The sequence below is a fragment of the Chiloscyllium punctatum genome, chromosome 11 (genome assembly GCF_047496795.1).
Source record: "Chiloscyllium punctatum isolate Juve2018m chromosome 11, sChiPun1.3, whole genome shotgun sequence".
In the NCBI taxonomy this organism is placed as follows: domain Eukaryota; kingdom Metazoa; phylum Chordata; class Chondrichthyes; order Orectolobiformes; family Hemiscylliidae; genus Chiloscyllium; species Chiloscyllium punctatum.
In genome coordinates this window covers 19,576,458-19,597,037 of record NC_092749.1, presented here as the reverse complement: position 1 = coordinate 19,597,037, position 20,580 = coordinate 19,576,458, and the positions used below count along the sequence as shown (strand labels likewise).

Here is a 20,580-nt window from a genome sequence, read left to right as displayed (position 1 = left end):
AGAAGATTATGGCTAATGATTTGATTAAATGGTGTACCTGGAATATCAGGGGAAGTCACTCACCAATTAAGAGGAAGAAGGTACTCGAGTCTTAGAAAGGAGAAGGTGGATATTTCTTTGTTACTGGAGACACATTTGGATGACAAGGAGCATCTGAAATTACAGCAGAATGGCTTTGACCGAGTTTATTTTTCATCATTTAATACTAGAAGTAGGGCAGTGGCTATATTAGTTAGGAAAAATCTCCAATTTAAATTGTTGGAATGTGTTAAAGACACACATGGAAGGTTTGTAATTCTTAAAGCCTTGATAAAAGGGGAAGAATATGGCATTTTAAATGTTTATTGTCCCCCAGCTCATCCTCATTAATTCTTGGTAGATGCTTTTTCTAACCTGATAAGTCTCAAGTCTCGGCATTTCATTATAGGGGGAGATTTTAACTGTCTCATGGACCCCACAGTAGACAGGGTGCCTAAAGGTCCCTCGATACCCTCTGCACAAACTAAACAATTATTTGGTTTGTGTGGGGAATTAGGATTGGTGGACATCTGGAGGTGTCTCCACCCTACAGGTATGGATTTCATGTTTTTCTCCAATCTGCACAGATGTCACACAAGGATTAATTTTTTCTGACCCCTGCGGTAACCCTGAATCTGGTGGCATCCTGTACGATTGGTAATATTGCCATCTCTGATCATGCTCCAGTGTACCTCATGGTTAAAATTAAGGATGTTACAATGGATTCAAGGTACTGGCGAATGGACCCATTTATTCTCATGGACAGCAAGTTTGTGGAGTATTTCTCCAGGGAATTTCGGGCATTCCTAGACATCAACATAGGCTCAGTTGATAGCTCATCTGTTCTCTGGGAAACTGCCAGAGCTTATGCCAGAGGGTTAGTTATTTCATATTCCACCAGTAGGAAGCAACAGAAGGGTGAGCAGCAACGTCTCCTTGAAGCACAGTTGAAGGCAGCCGAGAAGGCCTATTTTGACAGACCCTCGTTGGTCAAACTACAGAGGATTACGGCACTGCGGTCTGCACTAAATTCCGTGCTCACGCAGACGGCAAAGAAGGAGCTGGCTTTTGCAAAACAAAGGTTATACGAGTATGGTGACAAGCCAGGCAAATTCTTAGCACACCTTGCCAGAAGGAGATGTGCCCCACAAATCATTACAGCGATTAGGGAAGGGTCTGGGACCTAACATGTGATTCTAAAAATATTAATGTGGCGTTCCAGGGATTCTACTCTAAGTTATATCAGCCTGAGAATTGTGAGGAGGGGCAGGACAAAATGGAATCTTTTTTTAGAGATCTGAAGCTCCCGGGTGTGACTCCCGAACAACAGTCCTTTCTCAATGCCCCATTATCAGAGCAAGAAGTCCAGGAAGCTGTGAAGCAGCTTCAGAGTGGAAAGGCGCCCGGTCCTGATGGACTTCCCAGTGAATTCTATAAGGGATTTATACATATATTGTCAGGCCCGATGCTGAATATGTTTAATGATTCATACAGTCATGTTTGTCTCCCACCATCTCTGAGAGAGGCCAATATTTCACTTATCCTTAAAAAAGGGAAGGATCCGGAAGACTGTGCTTCTTACAGCCCATCTCGCTCTTAAATGTGGATTTTAAGATCCTCTCTAAGACTCTTGCGTTAAGGCTGGAGACTGTGTTACCCTCTATTATTAAAGAGGATCAGACGGGCTTCATAAAGGGTCGCAGATCCTCCAATAACGTTAGGAGGATCTTAACGTAATTCAAGCATGCCGACAGCAGTCTATACAGGGATTGGTGATTTCTTTAGATGCAGAGAAGGCATTTGACCGAGTTGAGTGGCCGTACATTTTCTATACTCTAGACCGGTTTGGACTGGGCGAAGTTTTCATAAGATGTGTAAAGGTTCTCTATGGTGTACCTCTCACTGTAATCATTACCAATGGGGTATGATCAAGCAATTTTAATATTTCTAGGGGCAGCCAGCAGGGCTGTATCCTTTCACCATTACTTTTTACGTTGGTGATTGAACTGTTGGCAGAGACCACTCGTGGGGATCTCAATATATCAGCTCCAGAAGTGGGGTCAAAATTACATAAGATCTCGCTGTATGCAGATGATGTTCTAATTTTCTTGAGAAATCCAGCAGTTTCAGTACCTTGCCTGATACAATGCATTCACACGTTTGGCGCTTTTTCAGGGTATAAGATTAATTTTGCGAAATCAGAGGCTATGCCTATGGGTGGTCTTACGAAAGAGTTGGCTCTTGTATTTGGGCATATTCATTACTCCAGTTCTGGATTGGCTGTTCAATGCCAATTTTACTCAATTATTTAAAAAAATTAAACAAGATCTCCAAAGATGGGAGGCACTTCAAGGTTGGGTCGGATAGCGCTTATTAAGATGAATATTCTCCCTCGTTTGCTATACCTTATACAGATGCTCCCCCTGATTTTCAATAAACAAACACTCAGGAGACTGAACAGTTGGTTCAGCTCCTTAATCTGGCACCTAAACGGCCCCTCATTAAATTAGCCAAACTGCAGTTGCCTCACAGATTGGGGGGAGTAGACCTTTCGGACATTAAAGATTACCAATTAAGCTCGCTTTTGACCTACGTAAGTGATTGGGTTTGTGGGGATCCTCTTTTAATATGGCTAGATATCGAAGTCTCCCAGGCAAGGTGCCCCCTTACCAGTTTGCTGTTTTTGGACAAGGTGAGGACAGTTAGGGAATATTGCCATAACCCAATAGTCATCAATACTGTTAAAGCATGGAGGGCAATTTGGAAGCGGGAAGGTAATATTGGCAAAACAACTTTGTTTACACCTTTAGTGGGTATGCCAGGTTTTCAACCAGGTATAATAGATTCAGGATTTAAACAATGGGCTGCTAGAGGTATATCTTTCATGGGTGATTTATTTGAGGGAGCTGTAATGACGTCCTTCGATCAGTTAGTACGGAAGTACGAGTTACCTAATAGGGACTTCTTTTGTTTTTTTCAAGTTAGGGATTTTATTCAAAAAAGGACCACACTTTTGACTGATCCCTACAAATCTGACATAGAAAGAGGGGTACTAAGGGCTAAGAGTACACTCTCTATCAGTACTCTATATCACCAATTGGGGGGTGCCACCTCAGATGAGTATGATCGACTCTGCAAGATGTGGGAAAGAGATCTGGGTGTTGAAGTTTCTTCAGAGGCATGGGAGGATATTTGGGAGAATGCAAGGAAGATATCAATTTGCAATAGGACCCATGCTTTACAGTTGAAGATTCCCCACAGGGTCCACTTAGCCCCAGACCGTTTGTCAAAATTTAAACCAGGGGTATCTTCAGCATGTCCCAAGTGCAAGGTTTGTACGGGTACTCTTACCCATTGTCTTTGGTCTTGTGACAGGCTTCAAACATATTGGAGCGCTGTACTGGGTGCAGTGGAGAGGATTTTAGGTGTAGGGGTGGAGAAGGACCCTATTTCTCTCCTTTTGGGCCTACCCATTGTATTTCCTGCAGACTCGCATAAGGCAAAACTTTTCAATATTCTTACATTCTGTGTAAGGAAGAATATCTTGCTCGGTTGGATATCAGAAAACCCCCCCAGGCCTGTCGGGTTGGCGGAAGATTGTTATGGAGCATATTCCCCTGGATTTTCTCACAAATATGGTACACCACAAAACTGAAAATTTTTACAAGACATGGCAACCCTTTTTGAAATACCTGGACACAGATTTATCTGCCACACTAACAAGGGCTTTTATATAGCCGTAACAATTGTGTTTCATGAGTCCAATATCCAGGGAGGAGGAATTGTGAATGTATGAGTGTTTTGTTTTGCTGGGCTGAGTTATTACTATTTATTTGTTTGTTGTTAGGTATTTATTTAGTTAGTTAAATAGCTAGTTTAGGTTTTTTTTAAATTTTATACTTCTCTATATATGTTTATACATTCGTATAGGAGGGTGGGTTGGGGAATTTTTTTATTATTTGGGTTTAGTTTTGTACTATTTTTGTACTGTTTTGAATTGCATTGTTTTGTATTTGTTGTAATATTTAAAAATCTATTTTTTCTTAATAAAAATATATTATAAAAAAAGTTTATCATTTTAATTGTGCCATTATATCTGAATAAAATTGAGATATATTAGCTACATATATCTTTAATTCTTTGACAAATTTGTTAATATTGCTGAAATTCGTTACATACAAGAGTGAATGGGAAGGAAATGAAAGAAGTTGGCGGGAAAGTTCAAGACACTTACACATTCAGAATTTAATAAATGTTTCATTTTAAGTGTGCCATTGTACCAGGCCATGACGATGTTGTACAGTGTGATTTTGCAGGATTTCAATTAATCTTTGACATGTTAGATTTTCATACCGGTATGTATAAATAAAATTTACTACCAGTAAATTCATTCTTGTTTCTCTAGCTTTTATCCGGTAATTACCATTACCATAATTCATTGTGTTTTTCTTCTTTACCTGGGATTAGTTGAGCGATCAAATTAACTTCTGTTAATAATAGTATTTCAAACTGCAGCATGAATTTCAGCCTCTCAAAACTAGTGCCCAAGTAATAGTCAACCCTATAAATTGGACCTTTAAAAATAATCTCAAAAATTGAGTTTCACACGAGTATATACGGTATCTTTGTTTTATAAGCCCATCAAGTCTCTCCACCATTCAATGAGATCACAGCTGATCTGATAATCCTCAACTTCACTTTCCTCCCTCTTTCCCATAACCCTTGATTCTCTCATTGATTAAAAATCTGTCTATTTCAGCCTTGAATATACTTAATGACTCAGCTTCATCAGCTATCTGGAAGAAAGAATTCCACAGATTCACTACATTCTAAGAGGATAAATTCCTCCTCATCTCTGTCTTAAATATGCGACCCCTTATTCTGATATAATACTCTCTGGTCCTGGACTCTCCCACAGGGGGGAATCAACCTCTCTGCATCGACCCTGTCAAGAATCTTGTAGTTTTAGTAAGGTTGCCTCTCATTATTTTAAGTTCCAATGAGTAAAGGTCCAATCTATTCAATCTGTTCTCATATGACAGTTGTTCTATACCCAGTATCAGCCCATTAAATATTCTCTGGATTGCCTCCATGCCAGTTTATCTTTCCTTAGATAAGGAACCCAAAACTGTGGTCCAGCTGTGGTCTGACCAGTGCTTTGTAAAGACACATAGAGATGGACAGTATGGAAACTGACCCCTCGGTCCAACTTGTCCATGCCGACCAGATATCTGAACCTAATCTCATCCCATTTGCCGGCATATGGCCCATATCCCTCTAAACCCTTCCTATTCATAGACCCATTCACATGCCTTTTAAATGTGTAATTGTACCAGCCTCCACCACTTCCTCTGGCAGCTCATTCCATAAATGCACCACCCTCTACATGAAAAGGTTGCCCCTTAGGTCCCTTTTAAATGTTTTTCTTCTCCCCCTAAACCTATGCCCTCTAGTTCTGGATTCCCCCACCCCAGGGAAAAGATCTTGTCTATTTACCTTATCCATGCTCCACAAGATTTTAAAAACCTCTATAAGGTCACCCCTCAGCCTCCAACACTCCAGGGAAAACAGCCCCAGCCTATTCAGTCTCTAGATGTAGGTTTGCTTGCTGAAGTAGAAGGTTCATTTCCAGACATTTCATCACCCTACTAGGTAACATCTTCAGTGGGCCTCCAGGTAAAGCACTGCTGATAATTCCTGGTTTCTTTTTATATGTTTGGGTTTCTTTGGGTTGGTGATGTCATTTCCTGTGGTGATGGCATTTCCTGATTTTTTTTCTCGGGGTGTTAGATGGGGTCTAACTCGATGTGTTTGTTGATAGAGTTCCGGTTGGAATACCATGCTTCTCGGAATTCTCGAGTGGTCTCTGTTTGGCTTGTCCTAGGATGGATGTGTTGTCCTGGTCGAAGTGGTATCCTTCTTTATCTGTATGTAAGGATACTAGTGAGAGGGGGTCATATCGTTTTATGGCTAGTTTATGTTCATGTTCCTGGAGACACATACAAGAGGTCCTAGAAGTATGGCATTCTGGGGATCGAAGATGGCGGCGATCTGAGAAGATTGCAACGATGAGCCTCGCATCGCAGCAGGAACAGAACGGTCCTTTAACCCGCCCAACCCAGGCTATCGGGATTTCTTGGGGCATTGGAAAGATTGTGGAGTCCCAAGAAGCATTTAAAAATTGACTTACCTGTATTTTCAGCTCTCCAGAAATGCCTAAAAAGGGAGGAGGAGCATCTGAGGCTGGGTCTGCAGCTCAGCCTGCAGCAGCCGCGGAGCCGATTACTCTCCAGGACCTGGTGAACCATCTCGGGAAGACTCATGAGATGTTGGGGAAACAGATTGAAGAGAAACTGACTCCAGTCTCTCTCATGTTGCAGAAGCATGAGCAGCAGCTGCGGGACCTGGAGAAGAGGACGGATGAGGTGGAGCACAGGGTCACAGTGGTGGAAGCTGATGCCAGTTCATTCAAGGATGAGATCCAAGCCCTGAAGACGCAGGTTCGTAATTTGCGTGACCAAGTGGATGATCTTGAAAACAGGGGCAGGAGACAAAACATTTGGATCATCGGTCTGCCTGAGGGTAAAGAAGGTGCGTGGCCTGCAGAATTTATAGAAGATTGGCTTCCGAAATTCCTTGACTTGGAGACTGTCATGAGAGGATTGAAGATAGAGAGGGCTCACCAGGTCGCAGCACGGACGTCGGGTCTGGGACAACGCCCTCGTCCTTTCCTGGTGCGGTTCCATCATTACCGGGGTAAGGAGAGAGTCATGGAGGCTTCCAGGCTCCAGGGGAAGGATCCAAAGGCCCTAATTTACGAGGGGTCTAAAATCATGTTTTTTCAGGACTTTTCAGCGGCGGTGATCAAGAAACAAAAATCGTATGATGGTGTCAAGAGAAGACTGAAGAAGCATGGGATTCAGTACTCCCTGAGTTATCCGGCAGTGCTTCGGATCATTTTAGATGGATCCATGCATCTCTTTGACACATCGGAGAAGGCAAGAGACTTTGTGAACAAACTAACCTAAGTTAAACAATTGTAGTATGTACAAATATTGTTGCTTCGGTATGCGTTTATCATTCTATAAGAGAAATGGAGGAAATCCAGTTGGAGCTTTGTTTTTTTCCCCTTTTGTTTACCTCTATTGATAATAATTTGGTTCAAACTATGTCTGACGGTTGTTAAGGTGTCCATTTTAAATTTCTAAGTTAGGACATACCAAAGGATGGGTGGGGTATTTATTTCCCCCCTTTTTTATATGAAAGAATTTTTTTTATTCATATTGATATTCTATGGGGTTTTTATTCTTTTTAGCTTGTGCTTGTGATGCGGCTCTGGCTGGGAGAAATGAAGGTGGTTGAGATGGTTATGCCTATTTATGGGCAGTTCGGGATGAGTAGTTGCTCTCTCCGGGCAGGGGGTGAGTTCCCATACTCAGCGCTGTTGGCGCTTTATATATTGGTTTGTTTCCTGGTTTTTTTTTGTTTTTTATATTTAATAATTTTGTATGTTTGTTAAATGTTGTGGTTTTAGTTTATGTAGTTTTTCTATTTGGTGGACCTTGCGACACTAAGGCTCAGCAATTTGTGGTTTGGGTTCCTCCTCTCTGGAATTTAAATGTAATTGCAGAAGATTATTGTGAATGATTTGACTAAATGATGTACCTGGAATATCAAGGGATGTCACTCACCAATTAAGAGGAAGACGGTACTATTGAGTCTTAGAAGGGAGAAGGTGGATATTACTTTGTTACAGGAGGCACATTTGGATGACAAGGAGCATCTGAAATTAGAGCAGAATGGCTTTGACCGAGTTTATTTTTCATCATTTAATACCAGAAGTAGGGGAGTGGCTATATGGTTAGGAAAAATCTCCCATTTAAATTGCTGGAATGTGTTAAAGACACATACGGGAGGTTTGTAATTCTTAAAGCCTTGATAAAAGGGGAAGAATATGGCATTTTAAATGTTTATTGTCCCCCCAGCTCATCCTCTTAAATTCTTGGTAGATGCTTTTTCTAAACTGATAAGTTTCAAGTCTCGGCATTTCATTATAGGGGGAGATTTTAACTGTCTCATGGACCCCACAGTAGACAGGCTGCCTCAAGGTCCCTGGATACCCTCTGCACAAACTAAACAGTTATTGGGTTTGTGTGGGGGAATTAGAGTTGGTGGACGTCTGGAGGCATCGCCACCCTACAGAGAGGGATTTCACGGTTTTCTCCAATCCACACAGATGTCACACGAGGATTGATTTTTTTCTGACCCCTGCGATAACCCTGGATCTGGTGGCATCTTATGCAATTGGTAATATTGCCATCTCTGATCATGCTCAAGTGTACCTCATGGTTAAAATTAAGGATGCTACAGTGGATTCAAGGTACTGGTGAATGGACTCCTTTATTCTCATGGACAGCAAGTTTGTGAAGTATTTCTCCAGGGAATTTCGGGCATTCCTAGACATCAACATAGGTTCGGTTGATCTGTTCTCTGGGAAACTGCCAAAGCTTATGCCAGAGGGTTAGTTATTTCATATTCCACCAGTAGGAAGTGGCAGAAGGCGGCACGGTGGCACAGTGGTTAGCACTGCTGCCTCACAGCGCCAGAGACCTGGGTTCAGTTCCCGCCTCAGGCGACTGTGTGGAGTTTGCACATTCTCCCCGTGTCTGCGTGGGTTTCCTCCGGGTGCTCCGGTTTCCTCCCACAGTCCAAAGATGTGCAGGTCAGGTGAATTGGCCATGTTAAATTGTCCATAGTGTTAGGTAAGGGGTAGATGTAGGGGTATGGGTGGGTTGCGCTTCGGCGGGGCGGTGTGGACTTGTTGGGCCGAAGGGCCTGTTTCCACACTGTAAGTAATCTAATCTAATCTAAGGGTGAGCAGCAATGTCTCCTTGAAGCACGGTTGAAGGCAGCCGAGATAGGCTTATTTTGACAGACCCTCGTTGGTCAAACTACAGATGATTACGGTGCTGCGGCTTGCATTAAATTCCGTGCTCACGCAGACGGCAAAGAAGGAGCTGGCTTTTGCAAAACAAAGGTTATACGAGTATGGTGACAAGCCAGACAAATACTTAGCATATCTTGCCAGAAAGAGGAGTGCCCTACAAACCATTACGGCGATTAGGGAGGGGTCTGGGACCTAACATGTGATTCTAAAAAGATTAATGTGGCGTTCCAGAGATTCTACTCTAAGTTATATCAATCTGAGAATTGTGAGGAGGGGCAGGCCAAAATGGAATCCTGTTTTAGAGATCTGAAGCTCCCGGGTATGACTCCCGAACAACAGTCCTTTCTCAATGCCCCATTATCAGAGCAGGAAGCTGTGAGGCAGCTTCAGAGTGGAAAGGTGCCCAGTCCTGATGGACGTCCCAATGAATTCTATTAGGAATTTATAATGATACTGTCAGGCGTGATACTGAATATGTTTAATGATTCATACAATCAAGATTATCTCCCACCATCTCTGAGAGAGGCCAATATTTCACTTGTCCTTAAAAAGGGAAGGACCCAGAAGACTGTGCTTCATACAGGCCCATCTTGCTCTTAAATGTGGACTTTAAGATCCTCTCTAATGCTCTTGCGTTAAGGCCGAAGACTGTGTTACCCTCTATTATTAAAGAGGATCAGACGGGCTTCTTAAAAGGGTCGCAGATCCTCCAATAACCTTAGGAGGCTGCTTAACGTAATTTAAGCACGCAAACAGCAGTCAATACAGGGATTGGTGATTTCTTTAGATGCAGAGAAGGCATTTGGCCGAGTTGAGTGGCTGTACTTTTTCTATACTCTAGACCGGTTTGGTCTGGGTGAAGTTTTCATAAGATGGGTGAATGTTCTCTACGGTGTACCTCTCGCGGCAGTCATCACTAACGGGGTACGATCAAGCAATTTTAATATTTCTAGGGGCAGCCGGCAGGGCTGTCCCCCTTCACCATTACTTTTTACGTTGGTGATTGAACCGTTGGCAGAGGCCATTCATGGGGGAACTCAATACATCAGCTCCAGAAGTGGGGTCAAAATTAAATAAGATCTCGCTATATGCAGACGATGTTCTAATTTTCTTGAGAAATCCAGCAGTTTCAGTGCCTTGCCTGATACAATGCATTCACGCGTTTGGCGCTTTTTCAGGGTATAAGATTAATTTTGCTAAATCAGAGGCTATGCCTATGGGTGGTCTTCCGAAAAAGTTGGCTCTTGGGAGTGACTATAGATTCCCATTTAGGTGGTCACACGGGGGTTTTGTGTATTTGGGCATATTCATTACTCCAGTTCTGATTGGCTGTTCAAAGCCAATTTTACTCAATTATTTGGAAATTTAAACAAGATCTCCAAAGATGGGAGGCACTTCCAGTCTTGTGGTTGGGTCGGATAGCGCTTATTAAGATGAATATTCTCCCTCATTTGCTATACCCTATACAGATGCTCCCCCTGATTTTCAATAAACAAACACTCAGGGGACTGAACGGCTGGTTCAGCTCCTTTATCTGGCGCCATAGCCAAACTGCAGTTGCCTCACAGATTGGAGGGAGTAGACCTTCCAGACATTAAAGATTACCAATTAAGCTCGCTTTTGACCAACGTGAGTGATTGGGTTTGTGTGGACCCTCTTTTAATATGGCTAGATATCGAAGCCTCCCAGGCAAGGTACCCCCTTACCAGTTTGCTGCTTTTGGACAAGGTGAGGACAGTTAGGGAATATTGCCATAACCCAATAGTCATCAATACTGTTAAAGCATGGAGGGCAATTCGGCAGAGAGAAGGTAATATTGGCAAAACATCTTTGTTTACACCTTTAGTGGGTATGCCGGGTTTTCAACCGGGTCGGTTAGATTCAGGATTTAAACGTTGGGCAGCTAGGGGTGTATCTTGCATGGGTGATTTATTTGAGGGAGACGTAATGATGTCCTTCATTCAGTTAGTATGGAAGTACGAGTTACCTAATAGAGACCTCTTTCGTTTTTTTTCAATTAGGGATTTTATTCAAAAAAGGACCACACTTTTGACTGATCCCTACAAATCTGACATAGAAAGAGGGGTACTAAGGGCTAAGAGTACACTCTCTATCAGTACTCTATATCACCAACTGGGGGGTGCCACCTCAGATGAGTATGATCGACTCTGCAAGATGTGGGAAAGAGAGCTGGGTGTTGAAGTTTCTTCAGAGGCATGGGAGGATATTTGGGAGAATGCAAGGAAGATATCAATTTGCAATAGGACCCATGCTTTACAGTTGAAGATTCTCCACAGGGTCCACTTAGCCCTAGACCGTTTGTCAAAATTTAAACCAGGGGTATCTTCAGCATGTCCCAAGTGCAAGGTCTGCACGGGCACTCCTACCCAGTGTCTCTGGTCTTGTGACAGGCTTCAAACATATTGTGGCGGGTGCAATGGAGAGGATTTTGGGTGTAGGGGTGGAGAAGGACCCTATTTCTCTCCTTTTGGGCCTACCCATTGTATTTCCTGCAGACGCGCATAAGAAAAAGCTTTTCAATATTCTTACGTTCTGTGCAAGGAAGAATATCTTGCTAGGATGGATATCAGAAAACCCCCCCAGGCCTGTCAGGTTGGCGGAAGATTGTTATGGAGCATATTCCCCTGGATTTTCTCACAAATACGGTACACCACAAAACTGAAAATTTTTACAAGACATGGCAACCCTTTTTGAAATACCTGGACCCAGATTTATCTGCCACACTAATAAGAGCTTTTATATAGCCGTAACGATTGTGGTTCATAGGTCCAATATCCAGGGAGGAGGAACTGTGAACGTATGAGTGTTTTTTGGCTGGGCTGAGTTATTACTATTTATTTGTTTGTTGTTATTTATTTATTTAAACAGCTAGTTTAAGTTTTTTTAATTTTATATTTCTCTATATATGTTTATACATTTGTACAGGAGGGTGGGTTGGGGAATTCTTTTTATTATTTGGGTTTACTTTTGTACTATTTTTGTACTGTTTTGAATTGTATTGTTTTGTATTTGTTGTAATATTTAAAAATCTATTTTTTCTTAATAAAAATATATTATAAGAAAAAGTATGGCATTCCAACTGGAGCTCTATCAACGAACACATCGCATTAGATCCCATCTCCCACCCCCAAAGAAAAAAACAGGAAATGACATCACCACAGGAAATGACATCACCAACCCAGAGAAACCCAAATAGATAGCAGGAATGATCAGCAGTGCTTCGCCCGGAGGCACCACTGAACATTTTATCTCGTAGGGTGACGAAACGTCTGGAAATGAACCTTCTAGCTCAGCGAGCAATCCTACATCCAGAACCTCAACTTGAGCTACAAATCTTCTCAAAACTCACTATTCAGCCTCTCCCTATAGCTCAAAACATCCAATCCTGCCAACATCCTGGAAAATCTTTTCTGAACCTTTCCAGGTTTCACAACATAAATATTGAGAACACTATGACACTTTGAATACATGTTGTTCCCTAATGTTTATCAGAACATAGTTCATTATTAATTGAGTTCGTCATATTTACAGGTCGGTGTAATGGTGATTTTAGAGAATGGTAATAGCTGGGTAAAATCCAGATTTGTTCCCAATGTTGGCATTGCTGGGAAGGGTAAGGGGGTGGCAGCTGAGAAAATTAAAATAAAATTTAATGAAAACAAATTAAAATTAAATTTCCTGATATTTCATTGAAAACAATAATAGCTTATATTTATAAAGTATTATTAACATAATTAAACCCTCCAACTTGTGTCACAGAGCAATAGTATTAAAGTGTAACACCCAGCCACTAGAGAGATATTAGGTCAAAAGTATGGTCAAAGAAGTAAGTTATAAGAGGGTCTTAAAGGAGGTAAGCGAGGTAGAGAGACAGAGAGATATTTGACTGGGAACTTCAGAGTTTAGGGCTGAGTCAACTCTGCGGGTACAGTTACAGCGTTTAAATGATATTTGGATAAGAAATGTTTGGAGGGATATGGCTTATGTGCAGACAGGTGGCACTAATTTAGTTTGGGATTGTAGTCGGCATGGACTGGTTGGACAAAATGGGTCTGTTTCTGTGCTGTATGACTTTATAACTCTAACATCTTTCTGATAGGAGGGAGACCAGAATTGCACATAATATAGTTTTAGCAAAATCTCCTAATTTTTATACTCCATTCCCTGAGATGTAAAGGCCAAAATTCCATTTTCCTTCCCTATTATCACTGAACTTGGATGCTAGCTTTTTGTGATTCATGCATAAGAGCTCCCAAATCCCTCTGTTCTGTAGCTTTCTGCAGGCTTTCACCGTTTAAATAATACTCAGCTTCTCTACTCTTCCTGCAAAAGTGCATAACCTCATATTTTCCCACATTATGTTCCTTCAGCCAAGTTTTTGCTCACTTTCTTAATTTGTCCATATACCTCTGCAGATGCTTTGTGTTATCCTCACCACTTGCCTTCCTACTTATTTTTGTGTCACCCACAAACCTGACCAGTTCTATTCACTTTCCTCATTCAAGTCATTAATATATATTGTTAATAGCTGTGATCCCAACACTGAATTCTGTGGCACTCCACTGGTTATATGTTGCCATCCTGAAAATCCTTCCCTTATCTCAACTCTGATGTGACTCATGGAATAGTAGGATTAGAGTGATGAATGTAATCCTACTGCAATTCATATAATTTCATTTTACAGTTAAAAATCAAAGAATATTGACTGAAATATTTACCATTGATTCAGGTAATACCAGTAGTCATTCAGGCACTACTACTCTGGTTTATAACACCATCTGAAACTTCCCTCTCTCCTACCTATATGTAAATTGCAGCCTCAATAATTTTTCTCATTCTATCCATAATTGGTATAGAAGATGGGGAAAATAATAACTGTTAAATACAATACGATGCCTTTGTGCAGTCAATTTTACAGGGAATCCTCTTTTCATTTCAATCTTTGTCACATCACATCAGTGACCAAATGCTAGAATTCCACACCAGATGATTATATATAATTTGCAAGTCAGAGGAATAAAAGAATAAAAACAATGCAGTTAAACTGAAAATGTACCTGTACAGTACAAAGCACAGGGAGTACATTATTAATTTCAATTTCTGGAAACGTAGTTTATTAAGAAAATTCAGATATTTATCACATTTAGATAACAAAATGGTTTGTTTCCTTGATATAATCATCATCATTGTTTCATTTCATATAACAAAAATCATTTCTTTAATATGTAGAAACGTGAATAAACAGACTTAAGGAACACTTGTGTAAATAGGGATAATAATTAGGCAGTCAATTATCCTCAGAAAATACTTTTTATTTATCGTTTAGTATCTAATTATTAGCCAATTTAGTCTGTAAACTTCTTTCCTAAATGCCAATATCCATCATTTTGAAGAAAACTTGGTTATACAGGGTAAAATACTGAATTTGTTTGTTTGTTCATCACAAACAAGGTAATTGCTAATTATAAGGGGAGACAGTAGCATAGTAGTCAACAAAAGAATAACACAGAGACCCAAAGTATTGCCCAAGGGACATGTCCCACCATGAATAGTGGTTAATTAAAATTCAATTAAGCAAATATGAAAACAAAATGTTAGGCTCAGTGATGGTAGCCATGAAGTCAACATCAATTGTCACTGAAAATCCATCGAATTCACTAATGTTCTTTAGTGATGGAAATCTGCTAACTGTACCTGGTTTGGTTTACATGTGACTCCAGGACCACAGCAATGTTCTTATCTCTTAGCGGCCTCCTGAAAGTGGCCTAGCAAGCAACCCAGTGAAAGGGCTGTGGGATGGTCAACAAATGGTGGCCTTGGCAGCAATGCCCAGATCCCATAAAGGATTAATAAGAGTAAATAAAAGTTCAAGGCCAGCATGAATAGAATAAAAATATGTAGTTTTAATATCATTGGAGAAATATGTTCATGTAGAGAAACTGTTAATCAATCATCAGTAAATCAAAACAAAACAACTCTATAAAAATCTAAAATTACAACAGTCTCTCACTGTTGTGGTGAAAGGTGCACTTGATATATCTATAAATATTCTAGATTTAGATTTCAAAATAGAGGCAAATAGATGTGGGTCAGTTCTATGAATTTAAAAAAATCAGAAAATCAATTTGGAACAGTAACCTAAATGCATCAGAGGGTGATGAAAATCTCTGAAGCTGTGATGAATTCAGACCACCTGTTGCAGGCAGCTCAGCATGTGGATCGGCTCCCAGTAAGCAGTATAGCTTTGATCACTGCCTTTCCAAACTCCTGCTGGAGCCAAACCTGTACAGTTGATAAAATGAATACGGTTGACTAACACACAGGGTCCAAGGAAATAAAAGTTATTAGAAGGCAAAACCTCAAATCCAAAACTTTGAACACAAGCTAAAAGGACCAAACAAAATCCACCGTGACTGAATCATGCATGGATATCATTGTTTCAATTGTAACATGGCCATAGAACAGTAGAAACAAATCAAAGTTATTAGTAGTTCAAAATGAAACTCAATCACTGTCTGAGCTGTAATTCAAAGTGAAATAAGTCTGTGTTGGAAAAGGGTTTCTAGGATGTTAATGAATACTTTGGGCACATGGTGGCACTATTCATCACAATGTCTGTTGCTTCATTATTCAATTCTATGATAGTTCAACATCCTACAAAATCCAAAAACGAAAACTTAAAAAGATTACACTTTTTGAATTAGATCTTAGTCCCTGCTAGGTTGCCCCCAGAGAAAATTGGTGGCTCCCACAACTGCAGTCCGCTGAACAATACAAAGAGAGACCTAAGGAAAACACTGAGAAGGTCTACACATGGAATTTCAATGAAAACACATCAGCGATCTGTGTAAGATCTTTCAGACAAGATTTTGATGCCAACAGGTAACAACATAAATGAGTTGGAATCGGCCATTCTCAGGCCTGGCACCTCACTTTCACAAACTGCTAAAATTCCCAATCATCCCAGCAGTTTAACACCAATGAAGTTTATTTAAGCATCTGCGGAAGATTAGGAATATGGAACAATAATTAATATGCAGTCCTAAAAATATTTATAGAAAGTGTGGCAAAATATCTGTTTGGATGTTATCAAACGATGTTGTAACAGATTGGAAATTTTTGATCATCACAGTAATAAATTTTTACTTCATAAATTAGTTATCAAGGCACTTAAAGAAATTAGTATATAAATCAACAAATAAAGACTTAGAACTCACTTCCTTTCTAATAACACTCTAGTCATCATAGGAAGGAACTTATCAAGTTGTATATATCCCGTGGGTTCCTCTTCCTCCACCTTTAAATAGAAATTGCAAAACAAAATTACAATATAAAACAACTCAGGTATATTAATATTTTAATTCCATTAATCTTCCTCTAGACACCAACCAGATACAATTGCAATACAGTACTTCACTGGCCACAAATGACCATGTTCAAGAAGAGCAGCAGAGATAGGCTATGTAATTACAGATCAGTTAGTCTGTGGTAGAGAAATTATTGGGTACAAATTCTGAAGGTTAGATTAATCAATACTTGCAAAGACAGAGATTGATCAGGGATAGTCAGCGCAAATTTGTTAGAGGGAGATGCTGTCTGACTAATTTAATTGAGTTTTTTTGAAAAAGTAACTAAATATATTGATGAGGCTAATGCAGTTGATTTGGTTTATGTGGACTTCAGTAAGGCCTTTGACAAGACTTCACACAGAAGGCTAGTCCAAAATGTATGAGCTCTCGAGATCCAAGGCAAGTTGGCAAACTGGATCCAAACTGGCTTACAATTAGGAGGCAAAAGGTGATGGTGGAAGATTATTTTTATAATTGGAAGACTGTACCACCAGCATACCACAGGGATTGGTGCTGAGTCACTTTTTTTAAAAATTCATTCACAGTATGTAGGTATTGCTGGCTAGGTTAGCATTTATTGCCCATCTCTAATTCCTCAGAGGGCAGTTAAGAGTCAACCGTATTGCTGTGGGTCTAGAGTCACATGTAGACCAGACCAAGTAAGATTGGCAGTTTCCTTCCCTAAAGGACATTAGTGAATCAGATGGGTTTTTCCAACAATTGGCAACAATTTCATGATCATCGTGAGACTCTTAACTTCAAACTTATTTTTATTGAATTCAAATTCCTGCATCCTCCTGGCTCCTCAGGATATTACCTGAGACTCTGGAATTATAGTTTAGATTCCCTACAGATTCCCCACAGTGTGGAAACAGGCCCTTCGGCCCAACAAGTCCCTCTGAAGAGTAACCCACCCATTCCCCGACATTTACCCATGACTAATCTACCTAACACTTTCACCTGACAAATTCACCTGACCTGCACATCTTTGGACTGTGGGAGGAAACCGGAGCACACGGAGGAAACCCATGCAGACACGGGAAGAACGTGCAAACTCCATACAGACAGTTGCCCTGGCGCTGTGACACAGCAGTGCTAACCACTGAGCCACCGTGCTCCCCTGTCTGGTGATAATACCACTAGTCTATTGCCTCCCCCAAATATATAGAAGGTATAATTAGTGAGATTGCAGATGGCACAATAATTGGTGGTGTTAATAGTGAGGAGGATGGTCTTGAGCTACAATCTCTGACATTGGCCAGCTGATAAATTGGGCAGAGCAATAGCATATGAAATTTAATCCTGCTAAGTGTGAGGTGATGCATTTTGGGAGGTCTAATAGGACAAGACATACATAATGAATGGCAGATCCCGAGGGAGTACTGAGGAACAAAGGGACTTTGACGTACAAGTCATAGATCCCTGAAGGTATCTGCACAGGTAGACAGGGTGGTGAAGAAGGCAGAATACTCGTCTTTGTTAGCCACAGCATACAATATAGGAGCGAGGAAGTCTTGCTACAATTTATAAACATTGGCTAGGCCACAGATGGAATACTGTATGCAGTTCTGGTTACCACACTATTCGAACGAGTGTACTGGAGACACTGCAGAGAAAACTCACCAGTATGTTACCAAGGATGAAATGTCTCATTTATGAGGAGAGACTGAATAGGCTGGATTGCTTTCCTTGGAGCAGAGGAGGTTTAGTGGGAATCTAATTGAGGTATACAAAATTATGATACGCATAGACAGAGTAGGTCATGAGAATCTTTTCCCATGGTAGATATATCTAAGACCTGAGGCACACATTTAAGATGAGGAGCAAGTGGTTTACAGGAGATCTTAGAATTTTTTTTTTGCCACCCAGAAGGTGGTAGAAATATGGACCATGGTGCCTAGGAGGCAGGCAGTCTCACAACATTTAAGAAGCATCTGGATGAGCATTTAAAATCTAGATTAGAGTGGTCCTGGAAAAGCACAGCAGGTCGGGCATCATCCGAAGAGCAGGAAAATCAATGTTTCGGGCAAAAGCCCTTCATCAGGAATCATTCCTGATGAAGGGCTTTTGCCAAAACGTTGATTTTCCTCCTCCTCAGATGCTGCCTGACCTGTTGTGCTTTTCCTGCACCACTCTGATCTAGACTCTGATTTCCAGCATCTGCAGTCCTCACTGTTGCCTGAGCATTTAAAATGTCAAGGCACAATAGGCTAAGGAACACGTGCAGGTAAATGGGATTAGTGTAGTTTGGTGCTTGTTGGCCAGCATACATAGTGGGCTGAAGGGCCTGTTTCTATGTTGTATGACACTATGCCTCCATGATAATATATAGTTTTTCTGGTAATATTGAAACCTAGGTTATAAATCAAAGTCAAAGTGTTGGGGGTGAACAACATTGCTTTCAAAATAGCTAAATGTCAAAATAATCCAGATTGTTAAAACATAATATAGGTAATTAAGTGCCATTTTAATTGATATTAAATTATCAGAAAACGTCATGACAGTTGACTACCAAGAGGCTGAAATAAAAGCTTTTAACTTTCTGTAGTTTGCAGCATTTTCTTTTGCTATATCAAATTATAATGCTTAATCTTGATAAAAATGATTTCATATTCACAATACAAACATACATATTTGATTTATTTCATGAATCAACAATTTCATATTTAAGTGAGTTTTCCTTCTTATGCTTGCGTTTGGACATTTTAAGGATAAATTTATTCTTTTTGGAGAATGTTTATTTCATAATCTTCCACTATTCATTAAACAAGGTATTTCAGTTTGTAGGGACAAGAAAATTAGGCAAGTAAACACGTGGCTAAGGGATTGGTGTGGGAAAGAGGGATTCCACTTCATGGGGCATTGGCATCAGTTTTGGAACAGGGGGGATCTGTACCGTTGGGACGGTCTCCACCTGAACCGATCAGGTACCAATGTTCTAGCGAAGAGGATAAATAGGGTGGTCAGTAGGACTTTAAACTTCTGAGTTGGGGGGAAGGGAAAGTGAAAGCGACAGGGAGTATGGAGGTAAATGGAAAGATAAGCAGCAGGATAGCATGTTTCCAGGCGGATTTAAAATTGAGGCAGACTGAGAATGCAGAAAAAAGCAAGGATAACTTAGGACATATGACTTACAACATCTCTAATAAGGAAGTTAGCATTAAGGCACTTTACCTGAATGCTCGTAGCATTCATAACAAAGCCGATGAATTAATGGCACAGATAATAGTGAATGATTATGATGTAGTAGGCATCACAGAGACTTGGTTACAGGGGGGGTCAGGACTGGCAGTTAAACCTCCATGGTTTTTCAACTTATCGAAAAGACAGAGAGGTGGGCAGAGGGGGTGGGGTTGCCTTGTTAGTTAAGAACAAAATTAAATCTATGGTATTGAATGACATAGCGTCGGATGATGTGGAGTCTGTGTGGGTGGAATTGAGGAACCACAAAGGCAAAAAAACCATAATTGGAGTTGTGTACAGACCTCCTAACAGTGGTCAGGACCAGGGACGCAACATGTACCGGGAAATAGAGAAGGCATGTCAGAAAGGCAAGGTTACATTGATCATGGGTGACTTCAATATGCAGGTGGACTGGGTAAATAATATTGCTAGTGGATCTAAAGAAAGGGAATTCATGGAATGCTTACAGGATGGCTTTTTGGAACAGCTTGTCATGGAGCCCACAAGAGAGCAGGCTATTCTGGACCTAGTGCTTTGCAATGAACCAGACTCTATAAAAGATCTTAAAGTAAGGGAACCCTTAGGAAGTAGCGACCATAATATGGTAGAGTTCAGTCTGGAGTTTGAAAGGGAGAAGGCAAAATCTGATGTAATGGTGTTACAGTTGAATAAAGGTAATTATGAGGGCATGAGAGAGGAACTGGCTAAAATAGACTGGAAGCAGAGGCTAACCGGGAAGACACTAGAGCAAAAATGGCAGGAGTTTGTAGGTATAATTGAGGACACTGTACAGAGGTTCATTCCCAAGAAAAGAAAGATTAACCGGGGAGGGATTAGACAACCTTGGCTAACAAAGGAAGTCAGGAAATGTATTAAAGAAAAAGAGAGATCCTATAAAGTGGCTAAGAACAGTGGGAAATCAGAAGATTGGGAAGGATACAAAAGTCAACAGAGGATAACAAAGAGTGTAATAAGAAATGAGAGGATCAAATATGAAGGTAGGCTAGCCAGTAATATTAGAAATAATAGTAAAAGTTTCTTTCAGTACATAAGAAACAAACG

General features: G+C 40.6%; 1 protein-coding gene across 1 annotated transcript in view; it reads right to left on the bottom strand.

The window, feature by feature from the left end:
- efcab2 (EF-hand calcium binding domain 2) overlaps positions 1-20,580 on the bottom strand; it is an 89,474-nt gene that overhangs the window by 39,642 nt on the left and 29,252 nt on the right. The window contains exon 4 of the mRNA XM_072580422.1: positions 16,204-16,283. Coding sequence (XP_072436523.1) covers positions 16,204-16,283 — 80 coding nt within the window. The remainder of the gene's footprint in view (positions 1-16,203; positions 16,284-20,580) is intronic.